Source organism: Mixophyes fleayi, chromosome 11 (assembly GCF_038048845.1).
Source record: "Mixophyes fleayi isolate aMixFle1 chromosome 11, aMixFle1.hap1, whole genome shotgun sequence".
Classification (NCBI taxonomy): Eukaryota; Metazoa; Chordata; class Amphibia; order Anura; family Limnodynastidae; genus Mixophyes; species Mixophyes fleayi.
The window spans coordinates 74,457,018-74,472,377 of NC_134412.1; the positions used below are offsets into that span (position 1 = coordinate 74,457,018).

Below are 15,360 nucleotides of genomic sequence, written 5' to 3' on the forward strand. Positions count from 1 at the left end.
TTAAAATAGGACATTATATATAAATTTACTTTTTCAGAGTGATTTTAAATAAAACATTGTTTTGAACCATTAAAGTTTACATTTTGCTTAAGCACAGCAGAAGCGGCCATTTTGCTAACTGAAGAAATACACATGGTAATACAGTCTATCAATTCACTAGGAACCAGTGTCTTATGTTTATTTCTCATGATATGCCTCAGTGATGTGACTGGTTCATATTGAATTGATAGGCCAACTATCAACTAATTTAGGTTATGCATACAAAATGGCCGCCTCCATTCTGTGTAGAGGACAGGTTCTTTTTAAATCCAACAAAGCATTGAAGATAATAAAAGAAAATACAAATAATCACAAATATCAAACTTTTAGAATTTCGACTCTTGCTCTCCTACATCTCCAATTACGTAATTCAGGAGTAGTTGGTCTGTCCCTACTTGACCATGTTAATATAGAATGTTCACTACAAATAATTTGACTATCGTAACCAAACCCCTGCAGGTGTTGTTTGTAAGTTTCAAACCTTTATTATATCTGTCCAAATTAAGAAAAACTGATTATCTGTAATATAACAAGATCTAACAATTAGTTACCATAGATATTATATATTTTTATTTAGTTAACAAAAAGTGACCTTGCAAGATGTTTTATAAAAGGACTGATGAGCACAAAAAGTTGATCCAAAATGAAAATGTATTTTGTAGCATTCACAGATTTGTAGGTTTCAATACAAGAGACAAAATTTAAGCTCTTGAACAATTTATTTACTGTTGTTAGAATACAAATATCTGTCATAGTACTCCATCAGAGGCTTAAAATGATGATTGCCAGACAGCAGGCCTGAAAAACCTACGATTCTCCAGGTGTTGTGAAACTACAAGCCCCAGCATACTTTGCTAGCCAATAGCTGCCAGGGTATGCTGGGACTTGTAGTTTCACACCTGGAGAGCCAAAGGTTGTGCAGCCCTGCCATACAGAGTACACTTTATTGATTTATGTTCAGCCTTCTAAGCTCACACCAATTCCTTTGCTGACAGTTGCCATCTTAAAAAAAATCTAATCAGGACGATGGAGTAGCACTATCTTGTATCATAGAAGTAGTGTCTGAGTGGTTTGAAGTCTCACATATAACAAAAATGCTATGTACAAATTGTTGTATTTACACACGGGTCCTAGCCAACATTACTACAAGTTTGATGGGAAATAACTGACATGCCATGCTTTGACACTGGAGATTTTTGCCCCATATTAGTCTTCTTTTCAGTCATTGTCTAAGAGGGTGAGATGTGTATTTTGCAGTTTAAAAAGTACAGGAGAGGAGCTACTCCATCACGCTTTACTTTTAAAAAAAGCAGCAATGAAAAGTCTCAATTTTTTACCTCAAAGAGAGGAAATGTTCAATTTTAGGGTTTATTTGTCCTTTAAGATAGGAGGCCCACGAAAAGAAAACTTAAAATGGTTACTGTACTCATAGGCACACAAAGAAAAGTTTAAAACAAAGTGTCTAAAACTAGCTTATTGCTGATCGTAATATCCAATGCAATGTCCAATGTTTAACAACCAATTGCTAACCAACAACCAGCCTATAAACTAGCAAGAACCCTAAGGGCTAGATTTACTAAGCTGCGGGTTTGAAAAAGTGGGGGTGTTGCCTATAGCAACCAATCAGATTCTAGCTTTCATTTATTTAGTGCTTTCTACAAAATGACAGCTAGAATCTGATTGGTTGCTATAGGCAACATCCCCACTTTTTCAAACCCGCAGCTTAGTAAATCTACCCCTAAGTAGTGTTATAGGTCTAAGCTTCATATTACAAGCTAGCTGATAGTATATAATCAAAATAACTCTTATTTTGTGGCTTTAACTGATGCATGAACTCAGTAATCTTTGCCATACACAGGCAAAGTTTTCTTTTTGCTATAAAGGAGAACGTTGTAACAATGACAAGCATGTGTCTGCCATCTCATTTCCATGAACTCCTAGAGGGGCCTTTCAGTCTGTCACTAGGAGGTTATGCTGAAAAGAACAGGATGTAAAGAATGTGTGGTATAATTGCTGCACGCCCCCACCGCCACGGAACAGACTCAACTCCCTAATATGATCTATTCTGTAAAAGTAAGAAACATGTTACATATCTGTGAGTGTTTCAAATTACACTGTCATATTGAATCAGCTTTTACTGGAGTTATTTTTGTACTTTAAGCTTCTTTATGTGATGCCAAACTTTTCCATTCTTCCATAAGAAAAAATTAGAATATAATTTTTAGGTACAAACTACATTTTCCCAGAATGTCATACTTCATCACCCAGCTGTAGGTGTATACGAATCAAAAGGGGCCAATTCAAGTAGCCACAAGGTATTATAGTAACCTCACTATGTTTCTAAGTACAAATACTGAAATTGCGATAATGACACAATCGCTCATATTGAATGAAGACTATTGCCTGGAACAAATGAAGATATTACGGAACCTCATGACTAAATGAAGCGGCCTCATTGTATTTTACTGTGTGATCACTGTTCCAATTCACAGTAGGAAAAATTAAGGCTACTACTTCATGGGTGACTTGAGTGGCCTATTTGCACTGCGGTGTGGAAGTTAAATGGATATGATTAGAGCCTATGCCCAGTGATAGAGAAGACACGCATTATAAATTAAATGGCTTTCATTCAGCTTTATTAAACTTTGATCCTAAATTTCTGCAACAACGTGTTTGGATTTGTTCACCATGACACTCAAAAATTTTAGATAAAGGGGGTGCTGTGTCAACTGCCCCCAAATTTGGATGTACAAGTCTCCACAAGACAGGCAAAATTACATTGTTCCTGAGAAGGCTACACCCAAAATAAGGCGTGTCATGGCACAATCACTAGGGGGCCACAGGTAACCTATCCTATCAGGTAAAGCAATATATTGAAATGGACTCCACCCACTTTTTTTTTTTCTTCTTAATTTTATGGTATGAGAAATCTAACTGGTTCAGGAGTAATCAGAAAACGTATCTAGGCAAGTTATCATCACTGTGAAATGGATGAAATGAAAGATACTCCCATATACTTCTGTTTGAGAAAGAGCAATTTTACCATTTAATCATCATTCCAAAGTCGGCCTGCGGTTTTACCTCAAATAGGGAAAATCTTATGGGCCTAAAGTCAAATGAGGCACTGCGGGAATTTGGTTACCAATAGTTTCTTCAGGCCAGACGACAGCCTAACCAAATGAGCGCAGCGCATTGAATTAGTAATATTAGCAGGAATAATAGAGACAATTTTGCTTAAAGTGGACCAATCGCCTACATGCAGTTGATGCAGCCATTTTGTGGGCTGAGCCAATACTCCTCACCATATAACCTATGAATTCACAAGCAACCTGTGACATCACTGAGGCATTAATGTATCGGCTGAATATTGGTTCTCTAGAAAATGGCTGCCTCCAGGTCACATGACTGCTTCAATTCAGTGTGTAGCAGAATATGATCCACTTTAGCTGCCTAACTGGATTGTACAAATACAGCAACCCTGATGTAACACCCTGCTTACAGTGGAAAGGTAAGAGCATCGTTAGCAAGGCTCTACCAGCTTTTAAAATCACCTATGCTTATGTGGATAAAAAGGCATTGATACAGTGGCTCAAAACTGGTTTTTGTTTTTTTTTTTCTTTTTTTGTTGGTTTCATTTTTACATAAGAAAGTCAAAAAGAAGGTGACAGTTTCTTTTAACTGGAGAATGGCTTCCCGGTTTCCTCCTTTCCTCTGTATTTCCGTTTGCCATGTGTGAATGGTATGTATCTGTATTTAATCATGTGCTGGAAGACAAAAGAACAGAGATTACTCTTCAGTCACTGTGCTTTAGAATGAAACAATAAATGTATTTTGTATGTTTCTGTGGGGGTGGTGAAATAACATTGCCTAGAACTACATAAAACATTTGATTTCCCTAAAACATAAGTTAGGTTTGCCTCTATGAAAAAAAATTATGTGCAACAGATTTATGTGCAACAGGAGCCACAAAGGGTCCGCAGCGCTGTACACGACATATACAGAAAACAGTGATCCATGACACAAGAAGAACAAAATACAAAGTTCAAACATAGTGAATGAATTTTAAAAATAAATAAAGGTAACATGGTAATGTAGATCAAAATATTTCTGGGACAGTGCGTGAGAGTGATGGTAGTAATTAGCGAGAAGTAGGCCGATGCTTAAGAAAACAGGGCTAGGGAAGCAGGCCAAGAGGTACAGAGGGTGAAGGAACAGTAGAAGGAGAACACAAGGAAAGAGGGCCCTGTTCATGAGAGCTTACATCCTAAAGGAAAAGGGGGAGACACAAATAGGGTAGAACTGACTGGAGAAGAGAGCCGGGACAAGGGAGTTAGGAAGAGGACTGATAGACTTGAACTAAGAAATGAGCCTTAAGGGCACGCTTGAAGCCTTTGAGAGTAGAGGCTAACCTGATGGAATGTGGAAGATTGTTCCACAGCTAGCGTGTAGCCCGTCCTGGAGACGGGAGTGGGAGGAGGTGATATAATTATATAGTACTACTGGTGCATTAAGGTGTTGTACACCTTCCCTTCTGTAATGCCAATTCTAGTTTTGGTAGCGAGTTACGAAGACAGGACTAAGAGGATGTGGCGGTCGCTGCATTTATAGAAAGAAGGGTGTACAACCTCTGTAAGTGGGAAACCATTTTAGGGGGTATATTTTGTTAATAAAAGAGTGCTCAGCGGTTGCCAACATGAGAACATTACCACCTTAGCCGGCCTACACTGTAACATACTAATGGGGTGAGGCTTTCAGTCTGAGGTAATGTGATATTAGGGTGAGCTAGAACATACCTTTATTTGTCTCTTCATAGTGATGCAGAACAGCATGATAAAATACATGACCAGGATAGGCCAGAATACGGGAACATTGAATGCATCAAAGAAAGTACACACCATGGCGACAACGATTCCTTTAGTGGCGGAGTGCCTTGAAAGCAAAGAGAAGACAGATTTTCTGTGTGCCACAAATAACCCTTCATTTAGGAACGATCACATCCAGGGGAGCTGAGAGGGGGCAAATTACACACACACACACAGTTGGGTCCTGCTGGACACATTACAAGAGGCTGCAAACTGCTAGTGCAAAGTATGGAGAGCTCAAGCACATTTACACACACACACACGGGTCCTGCTGGACACATTACAAGAGGCTGCAAACTGCTAGTGCAGAGTATGGAGAGCTCAAGCACATTTACACACACACACGGGTCCTGCTGGACACATTACAAGAGGCTGCAAACTGCTAGTGCAAAGTATGGAGAGCTCAAGCACATTTACACACACACACGGGTCCTGCTGGACACATTACAAGAGGCTGCAAACTGCTAGTGCAAAGTATGGAGAGCTCAAGCACATTTACACACACACACGGGTCCTGCTGGACACATTACAAGAGGCTGCAAACTGCTAGTGCAAAGTATGGAGAGCTCAAGCACATTTACACACACACACGGGTCCTGCTGGACACATTACAAGAGGCTGCAAACTGCTAGTGCAGAGTATGGAGAGCTCAAGCACATTTTCTTCAGTGGGGATATTATTGATCTGAACAGAATTACAAAAGCCACTGAATACCATAATGTAACGTCCAAAAACAAAAGCCTGAAACCACCTTCCGTGTTACATATCTGTGGAATACCTTGGAACCCCTGTTTATTGATTCATACATATAGAACTGGTCACAGATTCCAGTAAATCAGGTAATAAAATACAGTATTAAATTCACATAGGAAGGGAGTTATTAATACCCTCTGCTCTAACCAAACTGTGCAGCAATGCAGAAGGACAGTGCAATAAAACACCAGGATTGTATATATAAAAGCATATCTAAATAAATGACCATTAATTCTATGGTGATATTTATTTACATAGCCACCTAGAGTAAATTACCCCCATTCATTTGTATAATGATATTTTTTCTACGTCCTTGAAAAGGACCCATCAGTGAAGGTAGCCATTTTTTGCGCTCCACCAATATATTAGTGCCTCGGTGAGGTCACTTGTTCCTATGTAATTAACAGGCTGCATTCTCACTTGGAGTAGCCAACCAAATGTTCGGTGTGTAGTGTTAGGTAAGTGCTCTCATACATAGGAGTAAGATGTATGTTAGCGTCGGTTTTTCATGTTTCTCTGTATATATTTTTGGGTGATTTCAAACAGGAGGTTGAACATTTCCGAATACTTACCAAAATTTAAATTCCGGTAGTCTTCTGATAAACGGACGAAACTCTTCATTTTGTTTTGTGGGTAATGAAGGCCCTTCATCTACAATGAAATGAACAGATATAAAAAGGACAGAAAAGTCCCCTCTAATACCCCAAGCCTGTTTAAATCCTGTCAGTAAAACACAGATCTATAATTATGGCAGCACGTTCGATATCAACACTTTTCTGTCATATTTTTGCAGCCGGCATCGTCTGGAAGGCGGTTTCCCCAACACTCCCAAATCTGCCCCCTTCAGCATTAAAGCTTTGAATAGGCCACATATACATTTACTGTATCTATTCATTTCTGAGTGAACAATTTCAGTGACAGATTAGTGATCAGTTTATACCTCACATACAACTACATTGTATACAATCATTTAAAGCAACAATCACATAAAAAAAAAACACTGTGACAGGCTCTAAGAAGAATGTTCGTATTTACCATTTATCTGTGGAGTTTTTCTTAAGGCTACCATTTAAAATTTCAGACTACCATGGCAACCACAGTCACATGACAGCGAACAGAGAGGCTTTGAAATGCTCCTCTGAGCTCTGTCTCCACTGTGACAATGTACAAATGAAGACAAGTGTAAGGCACATAGTTAAAAGCCATTCCTATGAAACAGAGTGCACAGGCAAATTGCTTCCCTTGTGGCTTGGTACAAAAAGGTGGGACATCACTAAGAGGGGTGTAGCTTATCACAGTGTGACATTACTTGGCATTATTGAGGCACTAGTCCTACACCAGGTCAGACGTGCCTCAGAACAAGAGGAATAATAGAACAGTTTTTATGAATTGTATATTTGCCCATTATATTTGTATTTAGTCTTTGCACAGTTCATCTGAGTGTCCATCTTTATTTATAAATGTCTCCTACAATGCTTTTCTCTGAGGTGACAAATTATACCCCGTGCGCCCCTAGTATACTATTAAGATTTAAGCATTGGAAAGCAATGCCAAATCATCAAAAAGAAGGGGAATCCATGGTGTTATCAGTAAATAGCTAGAGAGGCGGCCAAGACCTGACCCGCTCTGAGGAAAGTGCACGTTCTGGGCTTGACGCCTGTCGTTACTTACCATCTGAATAACCAATAAAAACCTGACTGGATGTTGATATTTTCAACATTTACCCCTCTTCGTTGTCTGCTGCTTTGCAAATTATTTTCCCAATATCAGGCATTTATAGCCCCCAAAGACTCCCTGTTGTGGCTTTCAACAGACTTACTGACAGGAACGCAAATGCGCATAGAAAAACAATAAAATGAATGGGGGAAAAAACACCTACAGGAGAAATAAAATTAGATTTTATACATTTTTATGTTTCAGTGACATAAAATAGTTTCACGTTAAGAACTGGGCACATTCCAGGAGCCCAATCTCCCGGACATTCCGGGAGAGTGGACAAGTTATGTCTATAGTACAGGCGGACACCACGAGCTGTAGAATCATCCATTGTGATGAACATATATTACTTCTGTACAGGTGACATTTTTCACAACCAACACTATCAAAACAGTATTATACTTCACAGCTCTTAGGATTAGTGCAGAAAGTAAATAAGAAGGCAGGCTAGACTGTACCTGAATCTTCCATTAAGGACGGGTCTACCTTAGGAGATAAGAATGCTATGAAGAGATTTAGGTGGTAGATACCCAAGGCATACGTTACTATGTACCAACCCTGCAGGTAAAACAGATAAAAAAATACATGAGAAAAACTCAGGAGACATCAAACTATCTAACATACCCCTTATTATATGTTTATTTGCAAATGTCTTCTGAATACCCGATCAGTTGTTTACATTTAGAGGTTTAACCAAAATGCTCTGTGTTTAAAACGGTCTTATCTGTATTTTCCAATAGGGGTGCTGGGGTCTAAAAATAAGTAATGTTCTTACAAGTAAGCAAGTTCCTGACAATCCAACCAACAGCCATAGTATAAACTGTATTAGGTGCAATAGCCTAATTGTGAGTTACTCCCCCCATTTGCCCTCAGTACAGCCCAAGTTCATCTGGTCATTGACAAGGTATAAAGCTGTGGGACAGGGGCCCATGTGGACTGAATGTGCATCATATTTGTACATATTATATTATAGTACAGCGTTGGCTAACCGGTGACACTCCAGGTGTTGTGAAACTACAAGTCCCAGAATGCTTTGCCAATATATAGCAGCTTATTGCTGGAAGGGTACGCTGGGACTTGTAGTTTCACAACACCTGGAGTGTCACAGGTTAGGCAACATTGTTATAGTATATGGTGGATCTCTACTCTGTATAATTTATTCCATCCAACAGATGCTCAATTGCATTAAGATGTGGTATGTGGGGAAGCCAATTCACCGTCATGTTCCTGGAACTATTTCAGGAGGTTTCTACTCTTGACATAAAATATTAAAATTGCAAAAAAAAACCAGATAGGTTCATTGCCTCATGCAATTATACACTCGATAGGCATCCTGTGGCATGCAAATGTTACTTTACTCATACCGCAGGGACACAATGGCGTACATTTTAAAAGTTGGAATTGTCTGGAGTTATATTTATCTGCTTTTTAATTGCGGCAGTCGCAACACAACTGCAGAAAACGCATAATTAGCGCTAGAAATGTTTTGCATGTGAGGGAAAAGTCACAAATACCTAATTTTAGTACCCATTAGTTATTGTGATTTTTAATCACAAAAATTGTTTCGGCATATTAAAAAAATACAACACAATTCGTTGTGGAAAGGATTTGCACGTATACCTATATAACACTTTCCCGCAACCAACGTTATCAAGTGGGTGGGACAAGGTGGTCGGTTACACTAAATGCATAATCAGGCCTCTGCCCACCCAGTGTTCAGTGACACGCCCGCCTCGCAGGCAGGTAAGGGCCCATGCAGGAGAAATGCCTGTTCTACCACAACTCCAAATATTTGCAAAGGTCAACCAATACCACAGCTTAAGAGTAATTTATCCACCCCCCACCCCACCCCCTGCTATGAAACAAAATTGACAGGTGACTTTGGAGTTCTGTGACCTGAAGAAAAGCACTCTACCTGCAGCCACATGCTTTCATAGGGGTTACAATACTCCTAAGCATACTTGCCACCTTTTATAACCTAATCCCGGGGAGAGGGTTCAGGTGACAAGTGCAGGAGGAACCCGGGCGACTCCACCTGCTATGAAATGCCAATATTGACGGCATTGTGTAGCGGAGCCTGATACCGTGTTATTTGCGTAATTAAGCCCTGTCTCTGTTGCGATGATGCCTAACTCGAAATTCGGTAACCTCCAGGAAATTCCAAGAGAGTAGGCAAGTATGCTCCTAAGTGACTTGTGTTTTTCTTATATTTTACAAGACGGTACAATATCCCCTCTATTTGTAATTTGCTTTCAAGCTATAAGACACTAGTGCTAACTCGTCATTCATTATGTGAATCTGTCAAAATATAGAAGCAGTAAGTACTTCTTTAACTACACTATATAAAAAAGTAAAATAAAAAACAAACAAGGTACCTGTAGTATATAAACCCTTATCATGTAGATTATTCCTAGGCCGAGAGTCACCAACCATCGCACTGCTGTATAAGGTGTGGATTTGTCTAGCCATGACTGGTAGATCTGAAACAGAAGGACAATAGTTTAATACAATGAGATCGCTACCAAATTAACAGACCGCTAAACCTCACTTACAAGTGGTCTTATAAAAGAGAGCTACTAAACTAATCAGATTATCAGAATAAAGTCATCCGACACAAGCCTTAGCCTGAGGGGGTGAAGCCTCTCTCCGACTTAACCGGTCAATAAAGAAGACTGAGCAGCCTTTTACACACTAAAATGGCGGATGACAGAGTCAAGCAGTACGCAGTGTAGATGCTGACCTTATATTAGAAGCCATCTAGCGACAAATACACACTAACTACACAACGGGTAGTTCAAATTTTAATCTGGATGAATAGCTGTTTTGGGCCATCTCACACATGGCCAGTTTGCCTGATATGATCACTCATAATGTGGCCAGCTAAATATTTCACATATTCTGACAGGAATTCAGAGGTTTATCATTTATGTCACCCTGTTGTCTATCTCACTGCAGGCTATGGTCTTCAGTTTGCAGCCGTATCAGCCATTTTAGGCCCAGATATAATGAATATAGTGCCCTTACACACTGCAATTACAAAATGTCAGTATGGCAATTTTATTAATAAATAACATTGGCCCGAGCGGCTGCATGGGTGCTGACAGGAAGTGTGCTGTGCAGTTTGCATTTTAAGTTTAGTGGTAGTAGTCCTTTAACGCTTAGTGATTTACTGCCATTTCCTGAACTGTGTGGATCAGAGACTTGTAAAATACTCTTCACATCAAATAGAAACATTTTAAATATATAATTATATATATATATATATATATATATATATATATATATATATATATATATATATATATATATATATATATATATATATATATATATAAAAGAACACTTCTATTAATTGTTGTGTTACGAATACAAAACACACTCAAAACAATACTCTGCACAGCCCTCAATAAAGCTGTCAACCAAAGTCTGACTGCTGCAAATACACAAACAGAGGCAGCCATTTTGTGGGCAGGGCCAACATTCAGCCTATCAATTCATTAGTTCCCAGACCTAGATAATTCATAGGCTACATTAAGCATACGGGGTCTGCTGTACACAAACATCACCATTTATTTATATATCGCCACCAATTCTGCAGCACTGTACAAAGAATATTTGGCATTCACATCAGTCCCAGCACCATTCGAGCTCACAGTCTAACTTCACACACACAGGTTATTTTATCAGCAGCCACTTAACCTACTAGTATGTATTTGGTATGTGGGAGGAAACCGGAGCACCCGGAGGAAACCCACACAAACACGGGGAGAACATACAAACTCCACACTGATAAGACCTTGGTTGAGAATTGAACTCATGACCCCAGTGCTGTGAGGCATAAGTGCTAACCACTGAGCCACTGTGCTGCCTTACACAATGGCCACCTCCATTCATTATACACGACAAGTACTCTTTAAAAACACCATTTTAGTCAAAGTTCTCCTCATCATCCACTGAAACGCAGCAGTGTCAAATCTACTCTCTGCAAAAATAGCCTGCAACCAAACGCCAGGCACAGAAAATACGATTAAAAATAAGAAATGGAAATATTACCACTGATTAAGTGAACTTTTCCAAAAGTTTGATTACCAGTTCAGTTAAATGAAACTTTGGCAGGAGTTGTGGTACCTACGTCCCCCGAGCAAATAAACTGTTGTAAGCTAAAGGGGCGGAGGCACCCAAAACTTAATTCTATAAAGTCTGGCATGTAATGTTATATATTCCAGAGAAAACAAGTACGCACAAGGCAAACAAATTATTTCATTTATCGCCCTGCTCCAGTTTCAGGGGCACGATGACGTTGATAAAACTCATTCTAATGTTAAACAGAGAAGGTATGTAACAAACTCGCCTGATCTTGCATGCAAAATCAATCTTAACAGACAATGCAATACTAGAACATATACTTTAAAATTATTTTTTTTTATGTAAAAATAAATATATCGTATTTACACTGGAAACATAAAATGAATACGTTGCTTTTCTGCCCTCACATCAACCACGTACTGCTAGGATTCTCTTATGGAGATGCCAGCAATGGCACTAGCTAGGAGTGCTTTACCAAAATTCACTGCACGCACCTCATCCACCTGTCTTTATGGCCTCTACAAGCAGCTTTTACCTAACTGCAGGAGGATAGTCACACAGTTTAAACATTTGTACAATGGAAGGAAGAACACAATAATGAGTCAACACTCATGTCCGTTCCAAAGCAATTTACAGTGGATATAAAAAGTCTACACACCCTTACTGAAATTGCAATAAATATATTTAAAGAAAAAGGAAAAAGAGACTATATGGCTTGTCTATAGCTGCACAGGGAAGGGGAACAAAAAATGCACTTTTTGATAAAAAATAAAATTTTAACTTTTACTTTATACAAGTTTTAGGCACTGTAGAAAAATCATCTTACTCAAGGACACCTCAATTGAGGAATTACACCTAAACACTCACAATACCTACCCCTGTCGCTCAGTTCCACACTATAACCTCAAAGACGCCAAGTAGTCAAGTGACACCAGCCCCGAGTATAGACTGCTCTTTACTAGCGCACACCTTCATGCTGCATTCCATGTCTGGACATTTCAGCGGACACAAACGTACGTACTCGTGTATACAGAACGTAGGCAATCTGTATGATTTTGTAGGTTTTGTATTTAGGGTTTGTGGGACGTATTGTTAACTGAATACTGGACACCAAGTAAGCAACCATATGGGCTCAGGTTTTTACTTAGAATTTGCCGCCCAAAACAGAAAAATTCAATTATCCTTTAGCATAAAATCATTTGTAACTATACTGAGTTGTATGTAAATGCATCTTCTCCGCCAATACTAAAATGATATTCATAAATATTTTGCTGCAAACTTTCAAAGTTTCTCCAGTAACTGACAATGCCACTAGTAATTTACCTACAGATGGAAATCAAATAATTAGAAACCACTGGCGCCTGTCATTAGCTAGAGCATGGCAGGCTTAAAGTAAATTAAAAAAAAGGATCATAGCTAAGCCAGCATACGTAATATATGGAGAACACTTGCATTCAATGCACAGCAAAGTAAACATCATATTTTGCCTCTTTACTAACTGAAATGTGCAGATATAGCGGCCAATATTTAAAGTGCAATATTCATCACTTCATAAAATTTAAAAACTTGGTTATGTTTTTTAAAGTAATATTATTGAAATGAGATGAAAATAGGTAGAAGACACATTTTTGGGTTGTCCTAGGCCAGTGTTGGCTAACCTGTGACACTCCAGGTGTTGTAAAACTACAAGTCCCAGCATTCTTTGCCAATATATAGCAGCTTATTGCTGGAAGGGCATGCTGAGACTTGTAGTTTCACAACACCTGGAGTGTCACAGGTTAGCCAACACGGTTCTAGGCTGTAAATAAGGGTATATACAGCCATTTATACTCTGCAACAACAAGAAACTTAACTTTTATTGGGAAGCATTTTGCATCTTCCAGATTCTTCTTCGGCAGAAAAGCACATTTCTATCACAGTTTGGTCACTGTATAAAAGGAGGTTTCAAACACACAGAAATGCCACATGTAACACAGGAAGTCCTTATGTCTCCACACTCTCATGTTTTACTTAAAACTACAAATGTGGCTAAACTGAGCGATATTTTAAGAGTAAAACAGAAACGTTTAATGTAATGGAAGTTCTACAGTGGTCGGAGTGGGGACTTTTGTTACATAGTGCGTTCTCCTCATAAACCTAGGTGCACTTGTGAACAGAGGAGACCTCCTCCTTGAGGTGTAGTGGCCAGACCATCTTGCAGCACCTTTACAAAACCAAGACGCCCGCTTTGTAAATGAGATCCACTGACTTTATTTTTCTAAGATGAGCTCAGTTCTCTTAATGACATTTTAAAAGAATGGTGCCCCCTAGTGGCCAAACTAAGTATTACAACGGACAAAGGATCTCATACACAGGAAGGAAGAAAGAAAAAAATAAATACAGAAAAGATTATATATATATATATATTGTTTTTCAGCATATCACCTACCTGCCCAAGCTTGGAGAAGAACCGATACACCACAGAGGGCTTCCCATGTACTGATTCTCCGATACTGTCGCCTTCTGACATTCTGTTTCTGTGCAAACACAATAGGAAATAATTTATGCGGCGACAAATAGTGAACCATACTTTATGTCATGCAAAACAAGAGAGGGAAAACTGAAAACAGAGAAAAATGTTATTTGTTTAAAGACCACTTCAGATACCAACCAGGTTACTTAGAGTTAACTGGATATCCCATTGCAAGTCTATTAAAAAGTAAAGTATTGCCACCCTATGCCATTACAGAGAGCTGAAGCTCCTGTTAAGATAGAGTCCTGATGGGATCTAACGCAGGTCAAAAGGATGAGAATACAATCATCTGATTTGCTGTAATATCACGGGCCCTGTGTATGCATTCCCCAATCAGCACGGTGGAATTGTGCAGAGTCTGGAAATATCTCAGTCACTCTGTGTCTGCTGTATTAGAAAATCATCTCATTCCTAGCATGGCAGCCAGCTGCAGAGGGCACAGAGGACATATTTACTGAAGTATGAACCTATTTTTAAAGTATATTGTCCAGTTCAGTAATACATAGCCTTTGACACATAAAAATATGGACATATTTGTTGGTATCCTTCCATAAAAAAAGAAGAACCCATATTTTTCTCTGAAATAAATTGAAGCGGACAAAAGTAAATTGTCATCCATCATTGTTTATTCCATATTGAATAGAAATCAGACTTTGCATTTGAATTTTGATGCCACTGAATATTTGAAATAATAAAATAAATGAAAATGGCATGGACAAAAATGATGGGACCCTTAACCTAATATTTTGTTGCATGACCTTTAGCGAGTTACTGGAAACTAGCGATTTCTGTAGCTCTCAATGACACTTCTGCACCTGTCAATAGGTAGTTTGGACAACTCTTCCTGCTGTCTCAGGTTTGATAGGTGCTTCTCCAGACTGTGTGTTTCAGCTCTTTCCATAGATGTTCGATCGGGCTCTTGGAAGGCCACTACAAATTAGTCCAATGTTTTGTTCTTATCCACTCTTGGATTTAGCCAGGGCCGTCTTTCCCATTGGGCACAATGGGCAGGTGCCCGGGGGCCCTGCAGCCCAGGGGGGCCCGTCGGAGGAAGGGAAAAAAAAAACAAAAACTGAAGAAAAAAAAAGAAAATACTTACCGTGCTGTCAGCTGGCGATCCGGCTGCCTCCATGGTCTCCTCCTCCGTCGCGCTCGCAGTGCATGTCGGGCGTGACGCCCTCCCGACATCCATTGCGGAGCGCGCCGGAGGAGGAGACCATGGAGGGAGCCGGATCACCAGCTGACAGCACGGTAAGTATTTTCTTTTTTTTTCAGGTTTTTTTTTTTCCTTCCTCCGACGGGCCCCCCTGGGCTGCAGGGCCCATATATATATATATATATATATATATATATATATATATATATATATATATATATATATATATATATATA

The 15,360-nt window shown here is 39.2% G+C and overlaps 1 protein-coding gene across 2 annotated transcripts in view; it reads right to left on the reverse strand.

The window, feature by feature from the left end:
- Nucleotides 1-15,360, reverse strand: part of RER1 (retention in endoplasmic reticulum sorting receptor 1) — a 26,932-nt gene continuing 11,572 nt past the window's right edge. For both annotated transcript variants that reach the window (XM_075191729.1, XM_075191730.1), the window contains exons 2-7: nucleotides 13,885-13,972; nucleotides 9,746-9,850; nucleotides 7,829-7,928; nucleotides 6,227-6,305; nucleotides 4,833-4,968; nucleotides 1-3,803 (exon numbers count right to left, since the gene is read on the reverse strand). In XM_075191729.1, the coding sequence (XP_075047830.1) occupies nucleotides 3,714-3,803; nucleotides 4,833-4,968; nucleotides 6,227-6,305; nucleotides 7,829-7,928; nucleotides 9,746-9,850; nucleotides 13,885-13,965 (591 nt within the window). In that variant the 5' untranslated portion in view covers nucleotides 13,966-13,972 and the 3' untranslated portion in view covers nucleotides 1-3,713. The remainder of the gene's footprint in view (nucleotides 3,804-4,832; nucleotides 4,969-6,226; nucleotides 6,306-7,828; nucleotides 7,929-9,745; nucleotides 9,851-13,884; nucleotides 13,973-15,360) is intronic.